Source organism: Somniosus microcephalus, chromosome 25, assembly GCF_052327205.1.
Source record: "Somniosus microcephalus isolate GS21.2 chromosome 25, FLI_Smic_1.0, whole genome shotgun sequence".
NCBI lineage: Eukaryota > Metazoa > Chordata > Chondrichthyes > Squaliformes > Somniosidae > Somniosus > Somniosus microcephalus.
This window is the reverse complement of record NC_141011.1, coordinates 26,618,710-26,635,446: the sequence shown is the minus strand read 5'-3', so window position 1 is coordinate 26,635,446 and position 16,737 is coordinate 26,618,710. Positions and strand designations below refer to the sequence as shown.

Genomic DNA, 16,737 nt, shown 5'->3' with positions numbered 1-16,737 from the left:
ACATTCTTGAAACATTAAGTACCAAACAGAATGCAGCCCGTGAAACTTTAGTGGCATCGGAACAGATGGATGGGTGGAATGTGCTAAGACTGCACAGCAAGCCTCTGGGAAAATCTAATGTGCAAGTTCATAGCACTTTTCCCATGGACTAACCCAGCCACTCCAGCTATTTGTAAGCAAGCAAGCTGAAAATCCAAACCAAAGCCAGTCCTCTCACCTTACAAGATTACAGTGTATTTCAAGCAATTATGTTAAATCTCAGCCCACCCACAGGGGTAAAAAACAAGCTAAGAGTTCAGTCATTATGCCCTTCGATGAGATATTAAACCAAGGCTCCCTTTGCCTGTTCAAGTGGATGTTAAAGATTCGAAGATGAGCAGGAAGTTGTCCTGGTGCCTTGGCCAACACTTCTCCCTCAACCAACACCACCAAAAACAGATTCACTGGACATCTATTTAATTATTGTTTAAGAACATAAGATATAGGAGCAGGAGGAGGCCATTCAGCCCCTCGAGCCTGCTCCGCCATTCAATAAGATCATGGCTGATCTTTTACCTCCTCTCCACTTTCCTGCACTATCCCCATATCCCTTGGTTCCGTTAATATACAAAAATCTATCGATCTCTGTCTTGAATATACTCAACGACTGAGCCTCCACAGCCCTCTGGGGTAGAGAATTCCAAAGATTCACCACCCTCTGAGTGAAGAAATTTCTCCACATCTCAGTCCTAAATGGCCGACCCCTTATTCTGAGACTGTGACCCCTGGTTCTAGACTCCCCAGCCAGGGGAAACATCCTCCCTGCATCTACCCTGTCAAGCCCTGTAAGAATTTTGTATGTTTCAATGAGATCACCCCTCATTCTTCTAAACTCTAAAAAATATAGGCCTAGTCTACTCAATTAATTGCTTTGAAGTGCAGTAACTGTTGGTATGTAGGCAAACATTGCAACCATTTTGGGACCTTGTTGTGTACAAAATGTTTGCCTATATAACAACAGTTACTGCACTTTAGAGCAATTAATTGTGTGAAGTAACTTGGGATGTTTCTGAGATGGGATACGGTTCTGTATCATCACAAATCTTTCTAAATTTTGATGTGATATTCTCTGGAATGATGCAAGTTAGTAAGTACCTACCAAGGTGCTTACAAAGGTGAAGTGAACCACGTCTTTAAATGTGCTCAACAGTCACGACAACCTGTCAATTATATGTTTACACATATGGGCCATGTTTGGGCAAACCAACCTCCTGGCCATCAAAGCACCACGCTGGGAGGAACAAAGATGGTTGTTACATACACCCTGACCTGTTAAGAAGAAATATCTTGCATTTGTATACATCATATCATCAGAACATCCCAAAGTGATTCACAGCCAATTAATTATTTTTGAAGTCTAGGAACACCACCACCTCTAAGTCACACACCATCCTGACTTGGTCATATATCGCCATTCCTTCATCATCGCTGGGTCAAAATCCTGGAAATCCCAACCTAACAGCACTGTGGGAGTACCTTCACCACACGGACTGCAGCGGTTCAAGAAGGCGGCTCACCACCACCTTCTCAAGGGCAATTAGGGATGGACAATAAATGCTGGCCTTGCCAGCGACGCCCACATCCCGTGAATGATTTTTAAAAATCTATTGTTTTGTAGGCAGAATCCAATTTCTGTCCCATCAATGGCAATGAGATAAATGACCAGTTAACCTGTTTTTGATGGTGTTAGTTGAGTGATTAATGTTGGCCAGGTCACTGGGGGATCTCCCCTTCTCTTCTTTCAATAGTACCCAGGGATCTTTTACCACCCACCTGAAACAGGCCCTCGGTTCAATATCTCATTTGAAAGATGGAACCTATGACAATGCAACACACCCTCAGCACTGCACTGGACTTTCAGCCTAGATTATGTGTACAGGAACGCAGAGGCAAGAGTGATACCACTAAGCCAAGCTCATTGTACTCTCTGGACCAGATAGGAACAATTGGGCCATCGGAGCCCCTAACACGAAGCAAACTAAATTGATGGATTAAGTTTAATGATATGAGTATTGGGGTGTATATCTCTATCTGTATGTGCGCAATCTCTAGGTTGCTGAGGAAGGAAAGATAACATTTTTCTTTCAGAATTCTCATTTCAAATTGATCTTGTACATTCTCAAAAATGTTAGCTCTGAAGGTCAGATAAAAAGATGATTCAGACAATGCTTCTCACCTGCCCTGGCCACCTGAATGATTCCTGACACTGGATTAAGCCATTGGGCCTCTTGTTTTATTGATGCTGATCCACTTTGCTGTCCTTTGTGTTTGTTCTGAACTTGTTTCACATTCTAAGATGTCAGATAACAAACCAACCACGTGGGCAACTGTGTCCCGCTTTAGCAGCAGATCTATCAGCTTCATCGCCTCACGTCAATGGGTTTTAAGAGCAGCGCTGTCTGCTCTTTGAAACCATCAGTCAGATTCGTGCTCAAGGATGGGCAAGTCAGGAGGCGTTTCATGACATTTAGGTGCTTTACACAGGGCGGGGATGGTGGGTGCTGCCATGGTATGCAGAAGGGAAAAACCTCTGCATGGTACAGTGCATTGGTGCCGCTACTGCTCCTGCATAGGTTTGACAGTGTCTCAGATCATAGCATCCAAATCTTTCCTAAATGATTCCAGAGTTTCCATATCCATTATCCTACCCAGAAGTCCATTCCATGAGTCGATCATTATTTGTATGAGGAACTTGTCATCAATGCTAAATATGCCTTTGTTAGTTTGAACCTGTGTTCCCTTGTTCTACTCCCATGGTCCAGATTTACCTTTTCTATAATATCAACAGAAAACGCTGGGAAAACTCAGCAGGCCAGGCAACATCTGTGGAGAGAGAAATAGAGTCAACGTTTTGGGTCGAAACCCAGAAGGGTCATCGACCTGAAACGTTAACTCCGTTTCTCTCTCTCCATGGATGCTGCCCTGGCCTGCTGAGTTTTTCCAGCGTTTTCTATTGTTATTTCGGATTTCCAGCATCCGCAGTATTTTGCTATCGTTTTACCTTTTCTATGTTGTTTACTGTCTTGAGATCCCCCCTTAGTCCAGTTTTTCCTCATAACTTGGTCCCTCTGACATTAGGGATTGGTGTTGTAATGAATGTCTACCTTGTATCTCTGATCTAAACCAAATGTAGTACTTGAGGTGCATCTGACCAGAGCACTGTAGAGTTTTAGCAGAATGTTCTCTAATTTATATTCCACTAACATGGCAATACACTGCATCATTCTATTTGGTTTGTTGTGTGCTGCTCTGTAGTGACTGGATCTGTTGAAGTTCACTAACGCCCCTCTCGATCTTTCTCAACATCATCCTCAGTTTTTTTCAATACCAATCAGCTGGGGGATAAAGAGCGATACAAAAATACAATTGTTCTGTACCTGCACATCCATAAGCAGGTGTCTCATTAAGGTCAGCGATTTCTTCAGGGTGTCCTGCTCCTCGGGCAGTAAGGCATCACCCTCTCTGTCTGCCACCATCGACTTGCTTGTGATGAAATATGTGATCTGTTCATTTAAAGTATCCAGAGACTGGACAGCTGCAGGCAGAAAGCAAATACAGGTCACAAATAAAGCCGTTTACTCCTTATTCAAAACACCTTGTAGAAACTAGGTGTAGAAACAGGTTTTCTCTAATGCACTGTCCAACATGCCTTTCCTTCTCTGCATCCTCACTATTAAAATCAAACCTCATTGCACATTCTCCTACTCTTAACTCAATCTTTCCTAAGAACTGTGGAACTCCTCGAGTCCCTCACCCTTCCCTTCCTTTTACAAATTCCAGAGGCTTTAATACACAGGCTTAATGCCACCTAACAACTGCTACCCTTTGATTTACCTCATCTATCCTCTCTTCAGCCATGGAGGTGACCTTCACGAAGGGCCTCGGCTCCTCACAGATTTTCCAGAGAAATAAATCCATTGCTGCCATCAGTCACAGTGGCGTTCAATGAAAGTTCAATGATAGAATGGTTTGCCTGCTCCATCTCTGGATTCCAGCTGAGATTACATGTCACTTGATTAGGTAACTAAACCTTCCAGATACCTGCAGAAAGGGCAAATCCAGGTTCTCCTGAACTATAGTGGGCAAATGGAAACACGTTGACCATGAAGTACATTTGAAGTGTAGTCACTGTTGTATTTAGGAAAGCACAGCAACCAATTTGCAGACAGCAAGGCCCCACAAACAGCAATGAGATAAATGACCAGATAATGATATTTTTTAAAGTGATGTTGTTTGAGGGACACCGACAGGCGAACTGCCCTGCTTTTCTTCAAAGTACTTGGGATCTTTTGCAACCTCCAGAGAGGGAAGACAAGACCTCAGTCTAACATCTCATCTGAAAAATGGCATCTCTGACAGTGCAGCACCCTCTCAGCGTGGTACTGAAGTGGCAGCCTAGATTACTATTCAAGTCTCTGGAGTGAGGCTTGAACCCACGACCTTCGGACTCAGAGGCGAGAATGCGATCACTGAGCCAAGGCTGACATCTTTACGTGGTCCCCTTGTCATTTCTTTCTAATCTGCACCATTTAATTTTATCCCAGCTTCAAACAGGGATAAAGTACAACTTTCTAACCCTTAAAGTTGACAGGTTCTCAGTGCAACGTAACGGGAGACAATGCCTGTGGGCCTCACGCATCCTTGGCGGCGAAGGCCTTGGCCTCTGCCCTTGGTGATTAAGCAGCTGGCAGATGCTGTTGGTTGAAACATAGAAACATAGAAGATAGGAGCAGGAGTAGGCCATTCGGCCCCTCGAGCCTGCTCCGCCATTTAATGAGATCATGGCTGATCATCCAAACTCAGTACCCTGTCCCTGCCTTCTCCCCATATCCCTTGATCCCTTTAGCCTTAAGAAATATATCCAACTCCTTCTTGAATATATTTAATGAATTGGCCTCAACTGTCTTTTGTGGTAGAGAATTCCACAGGTTCACCACTCTCTGGGTGAAGAAATTCCTCCTCATCTCTGTCCTAAATGGCTTACCCCTTATCTTTAGACTGTGGTTCTGGACTTCCCTGCCATCGAGCACATCCTTCCTGCATCTAGTCTGTCTAGTCCTGTTAGAATTTTATAAGTTTCAATGAGATCCCCTCTCATTCTTCTAAACTCCAGCGAGTATAAGCCCAATCGACCCAATCTCTCCTCATACGTCATTCCTGCCATCCCAGGTATCAGTCTGGTGAATCTTCGCTGCACTCCCTCCATGGCAAGAACATCCTTCCTCAGATAAGGCGACCAAAACTGCACACAAACTTCGTGTGCACACTGAACGCTCGTGCTACAGGATCATGGCTTTTTGTTTCACCCATGACCGTTCATCTTTCATGCAGCCAAGACACGAGAGCCAAGTTCAGCTGGAAGTGAGGCAGTTCTTGCCGTCTAGAGGAACTATAATTTCCATTCTAAATATAACCCAGCACTCCATACACTGGGTGTCTGTGGGACTGTGTCACATGGAAACTCCAGGTATTTGGACTATTTCAAGGACACAGTAGCTGGAAAGCTACAGCATAAACTCTAAGCAGATAGTTTCCATCATGCCTTGAGGCTGAAGGATTTGCAGAGTAACGCCAATAAGTTCAACCTCAAGCATAAACCAACCCAGCCAATAACTCATACCATGAATTAATTAAGTTCTAATGATGGGTAGTGCTTTTCTATTTACTAGTTATTTGTCGCCCCCTTACCAGTCCAAAACTCTGCTACCCGTATCCCAAGTCGCATCAAGTGCTGTTCACTCATTATCCCTGTGCTCACTTATCTACATTGGCTCCTAGTCCAGTAACACCTCAATTTTAAAATTCTCATTCTTGTTTTCAAATCCCTCCATGGCCTCGCCCCTCCCCATCTCTGTAATCTCTTCCAAGTTGCTAGGAGCACCAAATCCTACAAACTGGAAGATCCCAGTCCCGATCCAAGGTCATTGCTGGGTTAGCTAATCTGAGCCAAGACAGTGGCTGAGAGGTTACAATCAGCCTCAGTGTCGCAAGGTTTGGGAGAGAGAAATTCAGCCAGGGTTCTTGCTCCTAATCGATTGCAACTGGTAATTACATCTTCATGTCTACTGACCACTGCTGGGCACCAGGTGGCCACAGGATCAGGCTCGGCAATTGAACAGCCTGCTGACACTCACTGTCTAGGTTGGTAGATGGAGAATAGCCCGGGTACAGTACTGCAATGGCTATGGTCCTAGACCATCAATCTAGAGTTTGGCAGTTCAAATCTCACTGTGGAAACATGTGAAAGTGAATTCAATTAAGTCTGGTCATTTTGTGAGTCGACAGCTGGAGAAAAAGTGACCATGAAAGCAGGACATTATCTGGCTGTCACGTGACTCCAGTCTCACTGTGTGGTTGACTCTTAGGGGGGAAAATTTGGTTGCTTTGCGCCTCCCGTTAGCGCCTATAACGTTGCGCAAAGCAACTAGCGCCCGGGCGGGGCACCGCCAATGCTTCCCGTGAAATTCAGCGGGAGGTTAGCGGCAGCGGTAATTGTTAGCGCCCCGCGGCACTGCGCCGCCAGCGATGACGTCATTGCCGTGCGCAGTGCCCCACTCGCGCCCCGGCCATGATCTTCGGTACGCTATGTCCGACGGGGTCAGGGGGGCCTACCTGCGGCTGGGGCGGCGCTATTTAAAGGCGAGGTGCTGGGCGGCCATTTTTGTTGCTGGCCGCCTGCCAGCACCTGCCTCCGCTGCTGTCCCTGGCCTCCTGACTCGCCCCACCGCAGAGTGCCAGCTGCGCTCCATTAGCCTGGCACTTCTTGAGTGCCGGGCTCTTTTGCCGGCACTCCGATCCCCGCTGGCCCAGCTGGGCCCCGGGTCGCGCTGCGCAAGGTCCCTCCCCTTTAAGAAGGGGAGGAAGGCCTGCAAGACCGCGGCGTGACGTGCCGTGATATTCCCTCGCAGCACCCCAAGAGAAAGGCGGGCGCTTCCCTCTTGGGGCGCTACCACTCAATTTTGGCCGCGCGCCCCGACAAAGTCAGCGCCCAAAAGGGGGCACGACTCAATTTTTCCCCCTTAATGTCCTCTGAGGTGGCCAAGGCAAGCCACTCAAAACAACCTTCCCCAAGGAGAGGACAAGTAGGGATAAGTAATAAAATGTAGCCCACAAATTAAGAACAATTTTTAAAAACTTGGGAGGGGTACCAGAGTATGACCAGTGCTGATGAAACTGCACCCCATCAGAGTTCGGTGAGAACATGTGGTAAGTGGGGTGGGTGGGGGGGTGGAGGGAAGAAATACATTTAGTAAATAGAAAAGCACTTCCCAACATTAGGACTTAATCAATTCATGCAATGAGTTATTGGCTTGTTTGGTTTGTGTTTGAGGTTGAGTTTATTGACATTACTCTGCAAATCCTTTAGCCTCAGAGCATGAAGGGAAATATCTGCTTAGAGTTTAGGCAGCATTAACAGGACTGAGAAACAACTGAAGCAGCTGGAGTTTGCTTGTGGCAAGGACTGTCAATATCATTTTTATTTCTGGTGCATTTTCTTTCTGCTGATTTAGGGGAATGAGACCTGACCTTCACCCAGTGTCAGCACAGAGCAGTCCCAGCTCATCACACTGCTCTCTCCTGCACCAGTTAGACATCTCCAACACCATCGCAGCCTCACTGATTCAGATTGCTGCTTCTGCGCCAATTTAAGGCTAAATCATGACCAGTTTTAGGTTGTGGACCATTGCCTGAAAGAACTATAGAGAAAATTGGTGGGGGGGGGGGGGGGGGAGGTGGTGGTGGGAAAGGGTCACATTTTAATGTTACTCCAAAAGATAATGCTAGGATTTTATTTTAAAAAAAATAAAGATTTGCATTAATATTGTGCCTCATTGATCCAGGGGTGTAATGGGGGTATGCCGTGTATATCCAGTGGAGCATAGGATCAGGAGTAGGCCATTCAGCCCCTCGAGTCTGTTCCGCCAGTCAATTAGATCATGGCTGATCTGTATCTCAACATCCATCTACCTGCCTTGGTTCCATATCGCTTAATACTTTTACTTAACAAAAATCTATCACTTTCAGTTTTGAAATTTTAATTTGACGCCCAGCCTCAACAGCGTGTTGAGGGAGAGAGTTCCCGATTTCCACCACCCTTTGTGTGAAGAAGTGCTTCCTGACATCACCCCTGAACAGCCTAGCTCTAATTTTTAGGTTATGTCCCCTTGTTCTGGACTCCCCCCCACCAGAGGAAATTGATTCTCTCTATCGATCCTATTGACTCCTTGATAGTGGTGTGTAGGTGCAGTCCACTCACTTTTAACTTCTGTTGATGAATGTGACGTAAGAAAACTCACTAAGCACTTGATTTGAGTATAAAACAAGGCTTTAATCAACTGTTTCACAACCATGAGATTCTAGTTACATCACTAGTTCCTGGTTACAAAAACGTCCTGGGCAAGCTGGGCCCACGCCCGAGTATTTATACTCCTTGGACAGCGCCACCAGCTGGCCGCCCAGTGTTATTTCATGAGTCATTTCTTCATGAATGATGAGATTCATGACAGAATGTATGCTGCCTTCTTAGAAGCCAAGAACGGTGTGATACGCTTGCAAAACCACGGCCTCCCCACTCCACCTCACTGCAGCTCCTACCCGAGAACCGTTGTTGCTGCAGAAGCTGGAGTGACTGAACGTGGCTGCATACTGTGGGCGGGTAGTCTTGCGAGATCAGGACTAGAACCATCAACTGTACCATGAGCTTGACTGGGCCAGGGACCAGGTTACCAAGACTGCCACAGCTGGCTGACTTAGTTCCCATCTTTCATTGGCAGCTGGGTCGCCTTTGACCCCCACCCCGCCTTGAGCCCAAAGACCTCCTGCCAATGGAACTGTACCCCAGCAAGAGTCAGCACCTCCAGCATTGAAGGGGAGAAAATGAACAACAACAAAAAAGCATCACTCCCTAACGCTATTATGCTATGAATAAAATCCAGATACACAAAATTAATCCTTTAAACAAATACTTGTTAGCATTACCACACAATTAAATGGAACAAAGTATTAAAAAGTCTCCTAAATGAAGTGGACTCAGCTGTGCAGAAAAGCCATTGCCATCGTCACAGGAGACTCGACTGCATCTAGTCCAGCAGCACCACAGACTTTAGTTGATAGAATCTCTGCACCGAAAGGGAAAAAAACTGCAATGTTTTCCGGATTATCTGCTTAGGGTGAGTACTATTGAATATTTATATTAATTACAATTTCGATTTCCTGGGAAATGCGGCTTTAATTTGTCAGCGAAAGCAAGTGAATAATTGCAAGCAGGACTTGGCAGAGGGGGTAGATGGGCAGGCTGCAACCGAGGCCCAGGGTGTTTAACACAGTTCAATGACAGTGAGGGCTCGAAGTGTGTACAGTAGTGAAATCTTAATTTACGTAAATTAACATTTCCTTAATGCATTAACAATGAGGGGGGGGGAAATCTACATCTGGCATTTTCTTAATGCCGCACCCCATTACCACTGGACAGTGATCAGGAGGGAGAATCGTGGCTGTTATTTATCCCCCTTTCCCAGCCCAAGGCCGATTGTATATTCCCGAATGCTTCCCTGGCTGAGATTGGTCAACAACACAGGCTCTGTGACCCTCTGGTCTGTGTGGCCAGGACCTTCCTCGCTGGTTTGATCACTGGCAGAAGTGAAGGGGGGGATGGGATTTCCGCTCTGCGCATTTAGCACTGACCCTGGGAAATCTGCTGGAGAGCAGATGGCCCAATACATTAATGCAGTACCTAATACCCAAAGGACAGGGGATTAGAGGAGGGTAAAGTTAGATATCCTTGGGAAGTCTGCCAAGGTAAGGCGTGATAGTCCTTTCCTATAACAAGCGGAAAAGCAAAGTATGCACTTCACGTTCCTTCTCCACCTGTTGCAGGTTAAAATGGGTCATTCTAGTTCTTGGCTCACTAGGGAGTTACAGTGCTGGCCATGACTTTTCCATCCGATTTAGTTAGGATAAAGTTCCTGTGCCTGCTTCATTCCACTTCTTTCAGATTTAATACCATGTGCTCCCACTGTGGTCATTTCCTGTTAAAAGGTTAGAAAAATAAACTGAGGTGCATTTTTTAATCAGTTTTTTTCCTGTCCCCATCATCCTTGCATAAGAACATAAGAAATAGGAGCAGGAGTAGGCCATTTGGCCCCTCGAGCCTGCTCCGCCATTCAATAAGATCATGGCTGATCTTCTACCTCATCTCCACTTTCCTGCACTAACATTTCCTTAATGCATTAACAATGAGGGGGGGAAAAAAATCCACATCTGGCATTTTCTTAATGCCGCACCCCATTACCAGTGGACAGTGATCAGGAGGAAGAATCCCTTAATATTCAAAAATCTATCGATCACTGTCTTGAACGTACTCAACGACTGAGCCTCCACAGCCCTCTGGGGGAGAGAATTCCAAAGATTCACCACCCTCTGAGTGAAGGACTTTCTCCTCATCTCAGTCCTATGGCCGACCCCTTATTCTGAGACTGTGACCCCTGGTTCTAGACTCCCTAGCCAGGGGAAACATCCTCCCTGCATCTACCCTGTCAAGCCCTGTTAGAATTTTGTATGTTTCAATGAGATCACCTCTCATTCTTCTAAACTCTAGAGAATATAGGCCTAGTCTACTCAATCTCTGCTCGATCTTGCAACTGAACTATATCTCCTTCCGAGCACGCCTGTTGCGAAATAAACCTTCCCCTCAAGTAAACCCTTTCCGGATTAGGGAAAGAGTTAGCATTAGAGTTGGGCTGAGGACTGGGGTTGGGCTAGGCTAGATTTTAAGAGTTCGGGTGAATCCATCTCAGGTGGCGAATTTATTTTGTTGAAGGGGGTTGGTTATTTTCGCAGCTGGAGCAGAGGAGGGAATGTGTTACATTCGTGTATCAAACCTTGGTGAGACCACACTTAGAGTACCGCGTACAGTTCTGGTCGCCATATTATAAAAAGGTTATAGAGGCACTGGAGAGGGTGCATTGAGGATTTACAAGGATGATACCAGAAATGCGAGGGTATACCTATCAGGAAAGGATGAACAGGCTGGGTCTCTTTTCTCTTGAAAAGAGAAGGCTGAGGGGTGACCTAATAGAGGTCTTTAAAATTATGAAAGGTTTTGATAGAGTGGATACAGAGAGAATGTTTCCACTTGTGGGGAAGAGCATAACTAGAGGCCATCAATATAAGATAGTCACCAAGAAATCCAATAGGGAATTCAGAAGAAGCTTCTTTACCCAGAGAGTGGTGAGAATGTGGAACTTGCTACCACAGGTGTGATTGAAGCGAATAGTATAGATGCATTTAAGGGGAGGCTGGACGAGCATATGAGGGAGAAGGGAATGGAGGGTTATACTGAGAGATTTAGATGAGGAAAGATGGGAGGAGGCTCAAGTGGAGCATAAATGCCGGCATGGACTGGTTGGGTCGAATGGCCTGTTTCTGTGCCGTATATCCTATGTTACAGAGGCCAATAAATCTCCTCAACCCGGCTTTGATGTCACCACTGCTGGCGTTGCTTGTGCCATTGCCCTCACCAGCTGAAAGATTGCAGAGACCAAGTCAAATGTTGTGGGCACAGTCAACCTTTGTAAGTGCAGGGTCAAAGGTAGTACCTCCCAAACCCGCGACCTCCAGCACCTAGAAGGACAAGGGCAACAGGTGCATGAGAACACCATCACCTCCACGTACCCCTCCAAGTCACACAGCATCCCAACTTGGACATTTATCAGCGTTCCTTCATCGTTGCTGGGTCAAAATCCTGGAACTCCTTCACCACATGGACTGCAGTTCAAGAAGGCGGCCACCACCACCGTCTCAAGGGCAACTAGGGATGGGCAATAAATGCTGGCCTTGCCAGCGATGCCCACATCCCGAGAATGAATAAATTGAGTGGTAAAGGGGGGGTGAATACCCCCTCTTAACAGCTTCCACATTAACCACTGTCCATGACTGAGGCTGTATGCAAAACCCAGCTCTTTCTAAGCTTCACGTGCATATCTATAGTGCATCAGAGCACTTTATAATTGTTACATTTGCCTTTGGAAAGTTAAGTCTGATAACAATCTTATAATGCAGCCAACCTGTATGCTGCATGATCATTTACTCGCAGGATGGACTCTTGGCTCAGTCAATAGGGACACTGTTCATTCAATATCTGGTGATGTACCCTGCACACCTGCCAGCTATCTGTGTTTTGGTGGGCAGTCAGCATTTGGACCTTCTCTGCACCTGAGAATCAGCGTCAGCAAGCGGATCAATGCAAAGGTAGTATTTTCATTCAAACATCTTTTGGGTGAGACGTTAAACCGAGGACCCGTCTGCCCTGTTAGGTAGACGTAAAAGATCCCACGCCACTATTTCAAAGAAGAGGGAGTTCTCCCCGGTGTCCTGGCCAATATTCTATCCCTCAACCAACATGACTAAAAACAGATTATGTGGTCGTTATCACATTGCTGTTTGTGGGAGCTTGCTGTGCGCAAATTGGCTGCCATGTTTCTTGCCTTACAACAGTGACCACACTTCAAAACACGGCAAGGGAGCCCCAGGTGGGCAGAGGAAACACTTCAAGGACACCCACAAAGCCTCCTTGAAAAAGTGTAACATCCCCACCGACATCTGGGAATCCCTGGCCCAAGGCCGCACAAAGTGGAGGAGAAGCATCCGGGAAGGTGCCGAACACCTCGAGTCTCTTCGCCGGGAGCAAGCGGAAGCCAAGCGCAAGGAGCGCACGTCAACCCAAGCACCCCACCCACCCGCCCCTTCAACCACCGTCTGCCCCACCTGTGACAGAGACTGTAGGTCCCGCACTGGACTCATCAGTCACCTGCGAACTTATTTTTAATGTGGAAGCAAGTCATCCTCGGTTCCGAGGGACTGCCTCAGAAGAAGACGCTTCAAAAGTACTTAATTGGCCGTAAAGTGCTTTGGGACGTCCTGAGGTTGTGAAAGGTGCGATAGAAATACAAGTTTTCTTTTTTTTTACAGTGTTGTCCCCTTAGCTCCCAGCGTGTAGTTTAAGTCGCGATGCTGCGTTGCTATATGGGCCCATTCTCTGAGGGCGCACTGCCCACTCGATGACATGCCCGCAATTTCTCGCTATGTGAGCCCGTGCTCCGGACATCACCCCTCTAGAACCTTCTATGGGTGTGTTGTATACCAGCTGCGTGCATCCACATGTTGACGTTTTTATCGAAACCATGAAGTACCCCAAGTAGATTTAATATTTGGAAATGACGTCATTTTATTGTCCTACTGGGGAGCAGGCCTTGGTCGAGTCAGTAGATTACATCTGCACAACTTCATTCTATAAATGTCTGTATCCCTTTCGGGAGAAATCGTAAGCTCCTAAAATGCTGAAGAATGCAGCAAATAAGTTGTTAAATATCAACTCCCAGGCCCCACTGAAGAATAACTCTTGCTGCCATCAGGGTTCACATCCCTTTCAATAACTTCTAAATCCACCACACCATTGCCCCAGAAATCCATGGGGGCGACATTCCTGGGTAAGTGCGAGGATGCACCGACCTGGAAATTCTGGCATATATACAAAGGTGGCGGAGGTTCCATTTTAAAAATGTTTTATTTATTCACTCACGGGACGTGGGCATCGCTGGCAAAGCCAGCATCACAATATCAATTGTATCACAATATCGATGGTAGGCACCCGCAACACTGAAGGGCATCCTGGGCTTCCACTAGTTTTGGGAAGACGGGTGAATCCAATAGAGGCTGCCTGCCCCCGGGATGGGTACCATGCCCCCGCACCCCTCCAGAAACATGCTGGAAGTGTCCCATCGGCTCCCTTTATTATTTGTCAGCTGGGGCTCAGTTGGTTTCACTCTCGCCTCTGAGTCAGAAGTTCGTGGGATCTAAATCCCACTCCAGAGACTTGAACGCAAAATATAGGCTGACGCTCCCCCCGCACCCCCCCCCCCCCCCCCCCAGTGCAGTACTGAGGGAGTGCTTCACTGTCGGAGGTGCTGTCTGTCAGGCGAGAGGCTAAACCGAGACCCCGTCTGCCCTCAGGTGGACGTAAAAGATCCCATCGCACTATGTCGAAGAAGAGCAGGGGAGTTATCCCAGCCAATATTTATCCCTCAATCAACATCACTTAAAACAGATAATCTGGTCATGATCTCATTGCTGTTTGTGGGAGCTTGCTTTGCACAAATTGGCTGCCACGTTTCCTACACTACAACAGTGACTACACTTCAAAAGTACTTCAACTGGTAGGTCGCTGGGTCAAAATCCTGGAATTCCCTCCCTAACTGTACTGTGGGAGTACCTTCACCACACGGACTGCAGCGGTTCAAGGAGGCAGCTCACCACCACCTTCTCGAGGGGCAATTAGGGATGGGCAATAAATGCTGGCCTTGCCAGCGACGCCCACATCCCATAAGCGAATAAAAAAAAAACAAACAGCTTATATTTATATAGCACCTTTAAAATAGTAAAACATCCCAAGGCGCTTCACCGGAGCGTTATCAAACAAATTGGACATCGAGCCGCAGAAGGAGATAATAGGGCAGATGACCAGAAAGCTTAAGGAGCATCTTAAGGGAGGAGAGAGAGGTAGAGGATGTCCCGAGGTTGTGAAAAGCGCTATATAAATGCAAGTTCTTTCTTTCATTAATGGGCATACTGTTCTGGCAGTTCAGGCAAACGTTAAAAGATCCCCATTTCACTATTCAAAAAAGAGCAGGGCTTCTCCTAGTGTTCTGGACAACATTCCCGTCCTCAACCAATAGCTCAATTAAACTGATTCATTTCATCTGCTGTTTGTTGGATCTTGCTGTGTGCACATTGGCAGCTGTGCTTGCCTGCATAACAGTGACTGCTTCAAAACAAATTCATTGGCTGTGATGTGCTTTGAGACGTCCTGAGAACATGACAAGGTGCTAGAAAAATGCAACTTCCTTCTTCTTTCAAGGGAAGTTTTTACCTGTGGAGCTCGACAAGAGGAGACTCTCCATCAGGGCAAAAAGGTCCCAGCAGGAAAGAGGGGAAACAAGCACTTGGATGGTGTGTTCAGTTTACCAGCACAGCCCTGTTATTCTTATGCATCATTGCAGGAATTCCTCTAAAACACTTTGGGGAATTTACATACAGATGTTTTCCATTGTGCTTCGCTTGTTCAGTTTGAGAAACACAGATCGGAAATGTACAGCACACAACAGCTGTTATATAGACAGCCCCGAGAGCTGGTTGCCGTGGTGACAAACTGCAGGACATTAAAGGGGCTGTGTCATCTTGCAAAACTAATTGCCCTGTTTGTAAACACGATGTAACTGCCATGGGGAGATATCAAGTCCACCACAGCCACCAAAAACCTGGACAATATTAAATAGGATAACAGATCCTCAGAAATGAGAAATTATTTTTTCATATTCATTCATGTGGGCGTTGCTGGCAAGGCCAGCATTTATTGCCCATCCCTAATTGACCTTGAGAAGGTGGTGGTGAGCCGCCTTCTTGAACTGCTGCAGTACGTGTGGTGAAGGTACTCCCACAGTGCTGTTAAGGACGGAGTTCCAGAATTTAAATCTAGCAACGATGAAGGAATGGCGATATATTTCCAAGTCAGGATGGTGTGTGACTTGGAGGGGAACCTGGAGGAGGTGGTGTTCCCATGCACCTGCTGCCCTTGTCCTTCTAGGTGGAAGAGGTTGCGGGTTTGGGAGGTGCTGCTGAAGAAGCCTTGGCGAGTTGCTGCAGTGCATCTTGTAGATGGTACACACTGCAGCCACGGTACACCGGTAGTGGAGGGAGTGAATGTTTAAGGTGATGGATGAGGAGCCAATCAAGCGGGCTGCTTTGTCCTGGATAGTGTCAAGCTTCTTAAGTGTTGTTAGAGCTGCACTCATCCAGGCAAGTGGAGAGTATTCCATCACACTCCTGACTTGTGCCTTATATAAGTGGAAAGGCTTTGGGGAGTCAGGAGGTGAGTCATTTGCCATAGAATACCCAGCCTCTGACCTGCTTTTGTAGCCACAGTATTTATGTGGCTGGTCCAGTTAAGTTTTTGGTCAATGGTGACCCCAGGATGTTGATGGTGGGGGATTCGACGATTATAACACCATTGAATGTCAAGGGAAAGTGGTTAGACTCTTGTTGGAGATGGTCATTGCCTGGCACTTGTGTGGCGTGAATGTTGCTTGCCACTTATCAGTCTTGCTGCATGCTACAAATCTGAATGGTGTATTAACATTTGCGTAATATAGGTTCAAATCAACATTCATCTCGTCGTCTCTGACTGCAACTCATTCAAATTGTACTCACTTCCCTCACTTGATCCTTCTTCCTACTATTTACATGTTTTGAAAACCCAAGCTTGGAGTCACTAATCACTCCTTCCTGATTCACCTCACCTTGCCTCCTACTTGCTTTCAAACCATGGCAGTTTCCAGCACTATGGGCCTTGCCCCTACACCCAGCTTTCTTAACAATCAGAGCTAATTGTTGTTAGGATAGGCTTTCACAGATGCCTAGGGTCATCCTCCTCCCCTTCCTCCGGTACTAGGTGACAATTCTTCACCTGAGAACCTAGAGTGTTGCCAGGATTTTCTATCATGCAAGGGCATCACAGCCAAGTCTAAGAGGGCGCTAACGGGGCGCAAAGCAACTAGCGCCCGGGCGCGGTGCCGCCTACGCCTCCCGCAAAATTCAACGGGAGGTTAGCGGTGGCGGTAACCGGTAGCGCCCCGCCACCGGCGA

At 46.7% G+C, this 16,737-nt stretch overlaps 1 protein-coding gene and 1 long non-coding RNA gene across 6 annotated transcripts in view; one reads left to right on the top strand and one right to left on the bottom strand.

The window, feature by feature from the left end:
* Positions 1–16,737, bottom strand: part of LOC147100558 (kazrin-like) — a 701,207-nt gene that overhangs the window by 572,762 nt on the left and 111,708 nt on the right. For all 5 annotated transcript variants that reach the window (XM_085966932.1, XM_085966930.1, XM_085966931.1 and 2 more), the window contains exon 2: positions 3,417–3,574. In XM_085966932.1, the coding sequence (XP_085823058.1) occupies positions 3,417–3,574 (158 nt within the window). The remainder of the gene's footprint in view (positions 1–3,416; positions 3,575–16,737) is intronic.
* The window catches only part of LOC147100559 (uncharacterized), a 64,592-nt gene continuing 56,914 nt past the window's right edge, over positions 9,060–16,737 (top strand). Inside the window, exon 1 of the long non-coding RNA XR_015073593.1 lies at positions 9,060–9,209. This is a non-coding gene — a long non-coding RNA (uncharacterized LOC147100559). The remainder of the gene's footprint in view (positions 9,210–16,737) is intronic.